The 6,779-nt window shown below is 57.2% G+C and overlaps 1 protein-coding gene across 1 annotated transcript; it reads right to left on the bottom strand.

Annotated features, from left to right (window-relative positions):
* Positions 1-5,782: 5,782 nt before the first annotated feature.
* Positions 5,783-6,178, bottom strand: LOC112891649. The gene has a single exon (XM_025958557.1). It carries the CDS (start codon positions 6,176-6,178, stop codon positions 5,783-5,785), a length of 396 nt encoding a protein of 131 aa, XP_025814342.1.
* Between the last annotated feature and the right edge of the window lie 601 nt (positions 6,179-6,779).

The raw sequence follows: 6,779 nt of genomic DNA, 5'->3' as shown, positions 1-6,779 counted from the left end.
CAGCCCTCCTGCAGCAGATCATAATTATCCTTTGCTCATGCGCGCGACGCTGTGATGTGACAACACGCCGCCCGCCTTCGTACACGGTGTGGTGATGCAACGCGCCGCCTCGGTAACTGGCGGGCTTACCGTGGTGCCAGCATACCTACCCGACGTGTCAGTGGACAGCCCACGCCCTGACCCGGGCACGCGCACCCCACCTACCAGCATTTAATGCGGTAGTTGAGCTGGCGTCCTGCAGAAGGCTGGCTGCCACCGGACACGTGGCAGAGCTGGCTTAGCAGCCGGTTCCTCAGGGGCACGTGGCGACACCGGACCTCTTCCCCGGAGGGTAGGGAGGTCCGGACCCCTGAGGCCAACCCAGGTGCACAGGACCCCAGAGGGTCCGACTTCCACACGTGGTGGCACCGGACTACCCCGTGGGGGTTCGGGCCCGTGATGGCCGTTCCTGAGCACCTTGTCCTTGTGGGCACATGGAGGTGCCGGACCTGTTAGAGCACGGGGCGAGGTCCGGAGACCGTGACCCCAGCTGTCAGGCCCGGGCCGTACGCCCCGTTACCCAAAGGCATAGGGTGAGGCTACGGATTACCCTCGCACCCTTCGGGCTGGACACCCTAACAGGAGGTACCACTGTCCGTATGTACCAACAGAGGCTCCCGGGCCCACCTCGGGTGAGGAACGAACCCGTTGGTGGGGTCATAACCTAGTGCTGCTCCAGGTGGACAACTTGTGCCCACAGTGAAGGGGCAAGAAGGACCTTTCCCCTTCGGCGAGATCCCCGAGGGGTCGCCCTCTGTCCGCGCTCTGCGCGCCTGACGGTTCAGTTTCTTGTCTTATTCGCGCCCGTCCCGCGGCACCGGCGGTTCGGATTCCACCTTTTTCCCCTCACCGCCAGCGACCATGCCTTTGACCGGCGGGTCCAGACCCACCGATCATAGAGGGTGAGAGGCGAGGGCCTGGTGCGAGCGACTCTTCGGCTTCTTCTCGGTCGCCGTGGAGTTCAAAGGGGGAGCAGCTTTACTTAAAAGCATGCGCCGTAGGGATTGGCTACCTTTTGGCACTTGCCTTCTCCAGACGCCGCCGTGCCCCTTCGTCCTCACCTGCTTCTGGAGCCACGACCCCACGATTCCCCTAACTCCAGTCCTGGTTGGCCCCGTACCAGAAACGGTGGCTGCTGCCTAGGAAGGAGTGCAAGAGGCGGTGGAGATCGTGGCCGCTCGCGTCGAGCGCTTCTCCAGGCCGGACCTGCAAATGGGAAGGACCCCTCCGGACTGCCAATAGAATAGGAGTAGTTTTTTTGTATATTGTAAGTAATGTAATATTTTTTATATGACAAGCAAACTTAGCTGTTTTGCAAGAAAACTTAGCCGTTTTTCCAATTGCCTATTCTGTCATGTGCTCTCGGAACTACCGAGGTCCCTTGGCCCCCTTGGAGGTAGTCGCAATGAATTGGGACTAGCTACCATTGAAATGAGGTTTATGCCTACACATGACTTAGAATCATCGCTTAGCAATCGTCCCCACGGGGTCCCGGACCTTGCCCGCGAGGGTTCTCTGAGATGCTTAGCGAATCAGGGCACCAGGGCCTAGGTTCAAGGATTGAAGGGGTCCGAGCTTCCGGGTCCGTGGTTCTAGGTACTACGACACTTATCTTAGGGAGGTAGAGCGTATAGGCTTAGGGTACGGAACCAGGCTACGCGGCTACACAACTCTGGACCCCGCAGAGGACAAATGCACTTCCCTGAAGCCGGTCCCCAGAAGACCGGACCCTTTCTTCCTGTGAAGCAGAGGTCCTGGGCGGAGACACAACGCTGCAACTCAACACTAGCCTCAGGCGTGGCAGGGGAATGACGGACCACGTGGGGGTTAGGGTAATTAGAAAATAAGAAAAAGAACTGAATTGCACAATCCTCAAAGACAGACTGAGAATAAATTTTTCCTTGATAAATTGGTACTGATAGGTTGTGCGATGGACGCCAGGGGCCGGGTTTACGAGGACGGACCTCCACTGTCCTGGTCCGCACAGGGACGCTACCATTTACAAAGAAAAAAATTTCCTCTCAGCTAAGCCCCTAAAGATAAAACTTACGGAGGTGCTCAATGTTCCACGGGTTGGAAAGTTGCATGCCCTCCTCCATAGCAAAGTGAACAGATCCGGGTCGGCATATTTTCGTCACCTTGAAAGGACCCTCCCAGTTGGGGGAGAGCTTGTGGAGCCCTTCTCGGTTCAGGATTCGCCATAGGACTAGGTCCCCGACCCGGAGCTCCCTACAATGCATGAGCCGTTGGTGGTAACGCCGGAGCGCTTGGTTGTACCGTGCATTTCGGACCGCTGCTCGCCATCTTCGCTCATCGATGAGGTCTACATCTTGGTGACGCTACAGCTCCTGCAAGTCCTCATCGAAGGCCTGGACTTATAGTGAGCCCATGGTGATCTCCCGAGGAAGGCATGCTTCGGCCCCGTAGACCAGGAAGAATGGGGTCTCCCCGGTCGCTCGGTTGGGTGTGGTCCGGTTCCCCCATAACACGCTTGGAAGCTAGTCAACCCACCTCGCGCCATGTTTCTCAAGGTCGTTGTAGGTGCGGATCTTTTGAGCCCCCTGAGGATCTCAGTATTAGCCTGCTCCACTTGGCCATTGCTTCTGGGATGTGCTACAGAAGCAAAATAGAGCTGGATGCCGATGTTCTCGCAGAACTCTTGGAAGTGCTGGCTCTTGAACTGGGTCCTATTGTCGGTGATAATCCGGTGCGGGACCCCGAACCGACACACAATTGACTTAAGGAAGGCAGTTGCTGACGCCTTGGTAATGTTGACCACAGGGGTTGCTTCCGACCACTTGGTGAACTTGTCGATGGCAATGTATAGGTACCGATACCCGCCGGCCCTGGGAAACGGTCCCAAGATATCCAACCCCCATACAACGAAATGCCAAGAGGGTGAAATCATTTGCTGAGCCTGAGCTAGGGTGTGTATCTGCTTTGCATAGAACTGGCATGCCTTGCAGGACTTTACCAACTCAGCTGCATCCTGGAGCGCTGTCGGCCAGTAAAAGCCATGCCGGAAGGCTTTACCAACCAGTGTGGGGGATGAAAAATAACTTCCGCACTCGCCTCCATGGATCTCTGCGAGCAAGTTGCAGCCCTCTTCCTGGGTAATGCATCGCATGAGGATGCCATTGGCGCCACGGCAGTAGAGATCCCTTTATAACACCACGTATCGCTTAGCCAACCGCACTATGCGCTCAGCAGATGCCTGATCTTCAGGAAGGAAGTTGTCCTTCAGGTAGACCCGAATCTCGGAGATCCATGCATCGGGACCACCCTGAGAAACTGGGTGCGGCTCCACGAGGTCTTCGAGACCCTCGAGGGTGCACACAACCCTTGGCGGACCCCACGGATGGAGCACGGCTGGGACCGCTAGCTTTGAGGTGCTAGTCTGACCCCCTTCGTCCAGTTCGGCAGGCTGGACGGAAGGCTTCAGCAGCCGTCTTTGGAAGACGCCCTCTAGCACGGGTGCCTGAGTTGATGCCTTCGCGGAGAGTGCATCTGCCACTGAGTTGCCCTCACGTGGAACGTGTTGCAGTTCCAGTGCATCGATGTCCTTCTCCAGCTTCCTCACGTGGATGAGGTATGCTGCGAGCTGGGGATTGTTGCAACAACACTCCCCCGAACCTGCCCGATGATGAGCTGGGAGTCTCCCTTGACCAGGAGCTCCCAGACCCACAGGGATAGGGCCACCATTAGTCCGAATATCAAGGCCTCACACTCCGCCATGTTGTTGGTGGCCTCAAAGTCGAGGAGCACCATATACTTCACTTGCTCGCTGTTTGGGTCAATGAGGACCACGCCGGCCCCAGCCTTCTTCTTGCGTGCGGACCCGTCGAAGAAGAGCGTCCAGTAGGGTCCGGTGAACACCGGAGCTCTGACTTCTAGAGGTGGAAGGTCCGAACCATGGCCCGGACCTCCTGGGACGCTTGGCGTTGGAGTCCACTCTGCAACGAAGCCGCCAAGACTTGGCTCTTAATAGCGTGGTGGGGCTGGAAGTCGAGTTGGAATCCAGCAAGCTCTGCAGCCCACTTGGCGATGTTGCCCGTGGCGTTGGAATTGTGGAGGATGGCCCTCAAAGGGTAAGAGGTTACCACCACAATCTTGTGGGCCTGGAAATAATGGCGGAGCTTCCGGGACGCAATGAGTATAGCATAAAGGAGCCTATGCGTCTCAGGATACCTAGTCTTTGCTTCATGAAGGACCTCACTGACGTAATAGACCGGCTTCTAGATAGTCTTGACTTTGCCAGCGAGACTAGGTCCTTCTCCCTGAGCTGGGGACTCACCGGACCCCAGGTCTTCTGATTCTTCCCCGGGTCGGGACCCGGCCGGACCCTCCGAAGCAGGGTCGGTTGTCACGTTGGTGGAGGCCGGACCTCCACCTCCTACAGGGGGACCGCGGGGGCCTCCTGCAGGAGTTGCTCGGACCTCTCAGCGACCAGCACCATGCTGATCACTTCAGTCATCGCTGCAAGGTACAGAAACAGTGTCTCACCTGGGTCCGGAGCCACCAGGACCGGCTGGGAGGTGAGGTACCGCTTCATCTCCTAGAAAGCATGTTCTGCCTCTTCAGTCCATGTGAATCAACCGGACCCCCTCATCAGCTTGAAGAAGGGGAGGGCCCTCTCTGCCAGCCTCGAAATGAAACGGCTGAGGGCTGCGAGGGACCCCGTCAACCTCTGCACGTCCTTGAAACGTGCAGGGGGTCTCATTGCCTCGATTGCCCGGATCTTATCCGGGTTCGCCTCAATCCCCCGTTGTGACACCAGAACACCGAGAAGCTTCCCCGCCGAGATGCCAAAGACACATTTCTCGGGGTTAAGCTTCGTGGAAGTTGCGCGTAGTTTGTCAAAGACTTGAGCCAAATTTTCTAGAAGAGAATTCGATTCTCTAGTCTTGATAAAGATGTTATCAACATACACCTCAACTATGTCTCTAACCAAATCACCTAGCGTAATATTCATTGCACGAGCAAAGGTGGGTAAGGCATTAAGCAATCTGTATGGCATTACAACATAGCAATAAAGACCATCCACTGTTACAAAAGCTGTATGTTTCCTATCTGCCTTAGCCATTTTGATTTGATGAAAACCAGAATAGGCATATATAAAGGACAGCAAGTCACACCCGGAGGTGGAATCAACAATCTGATCTATTCGAGAAAGTGGATAAGAGTCTTTTGGACATGTCTTATTGAGGTTGGTGTAGTCGATGCACATCCGAAGCTTCCCGTTAGCCTTCGGGACGACGACCGGATTGGCCAACCACACGGGGTGGTAGACCTCCTCGCTGAAACCAGCCTGTACCAGCTTGCATACCTCTTCACGGATGAAGTTCTGCCGCTCGATGGACTGCTTCCGTGGCTTTTGCCCCACTGGCTTGGCGTCGAGGTGAATCTTCAGATGGTGCTCAATCACCTCCCTGGGAATCCCGGACATCTGTGACGGTTCCCAGGCGAACACGTCAACATTTGCCCGAAGGAAGGTGACAAGCGCGCTTTCCTATTTCTCTCCCAGGTTTCCACCAATGCGGGTGGTCTGGGAGGGCTCCACTTCGACCTGGATGGTCTTCACGGGAACATCGTCCGTATCAGGCGGATGGACCTTGGGCGCCTTGGCAGGCACCTTGACGCGTGAGGGTGAAGGGTCGGACCCCTCTGTGCCAGCAGCCGGGGCGAGTCCCGCTGCCAGCGCATGCAGCTTCTCTACTGCTGCCACGGCAGTAGTCCGGTCACCTTACACGGTGAGGACGCCAGTAGGGGACGGCATCTTGAGGACTAAGTACCCATAATGGGCAACGACCATAAACCGGTACAGAGCCGGTCTGCCAATGATGGCGTTGAAAGGGAGGTTCACCTCCGCAACTTCGAACTGTACGTTCTCTGTGCGGAAGTTCACCTCCGTCCCGAACGTGACCGGCAGGGAGATGGTCCCCACCGGGTAGACGGGATGAGGGCCCACTCCGAAGAATGGGCGAGATGGGGCCAACTTGGACTCTGAAATCTGCGGCTGTTTGAACGCTGCATAGCTGATGACACTGAGGCCGGCGACTCCGTCAATCAGCATGTGGTGGAGCCTGATGTTGGCAATGGTGGGGGCGGTGACGAGTGATAGCACCCCAGCCCCCGCCATGTTCTCCGGGAAGTCAGATGGCCCGAAGGAGATGGTGGTGCTCTTCCACCGCTTGTGGGGCGCCGCCTTTGGTCCGAACTGCCGCCGTACATGACGTACAACTTCTTGCGGCGCTCATCCCTCCCGGACTCGGAGTCGGACTGGTGGAAGAGACCCTTAAGATCCTTGTTTGGGGTCTGGTACCCCAACTCCCTCTCCCTCGCAGCTGCATCGGCATCGGAGACCTTTTCCTTGCCGGACCACCGCGGCGGGGAGGAGCCATCTTTGGAGGCCTGGTCACGACTCTCTTGCTGAGGCGCTCAGCGAGTTTCTGGATCTCGCGGCACTCGGTGGCGCTGTGGCGAGCCCCAGGATGAACAGGTCACGACCCAGGGTCGATGCGCTGTTGGCGTGGGCGTTTGCCACGCGATTTCTGGCCCCCAGCCGCTGCCGCTATAGCGACCGGAGTCCCAGCTCACGGCTTGTCCATGCCACGGTTCTTCTTATTCTTTTTCTTGCCGCTGCCAGGAGCAGCGACACTGGAGCCCCCGCCTAGGCGGATCCTCCTTGAGGGGCATAGTGCCATGCACGGCCCTCTACAGCCCTAGCGCATTTGTCCGCC

Source organism: Panicum hallii, chromosome 5 (assembly GCF_002211085.1).
Source record: "Panicum hallii strain FIL2 chromosome 5, PHallii_v3.1, whole genome shotgun sequence".
NCBI classification, from domain to species: Eukaryota; Viridiplantae; Streptophyta; class Magnoliopsida; order Poales; family Poaceae; genus Panicum; species Panicum hallii.
This window is presented reverse-complemented; position numbering and strand designations above follow the sequence as displayed.

Excerpts from the sequence above, each read along its gene's own strand:
- LOC112891649 (XM_025958557.1), bottom strand. The coding sequence starts at position 6,178 with ATGGCGGGGGCTGGGGTGCTATCACTCGTCACCGCCCCCACCATTGCC.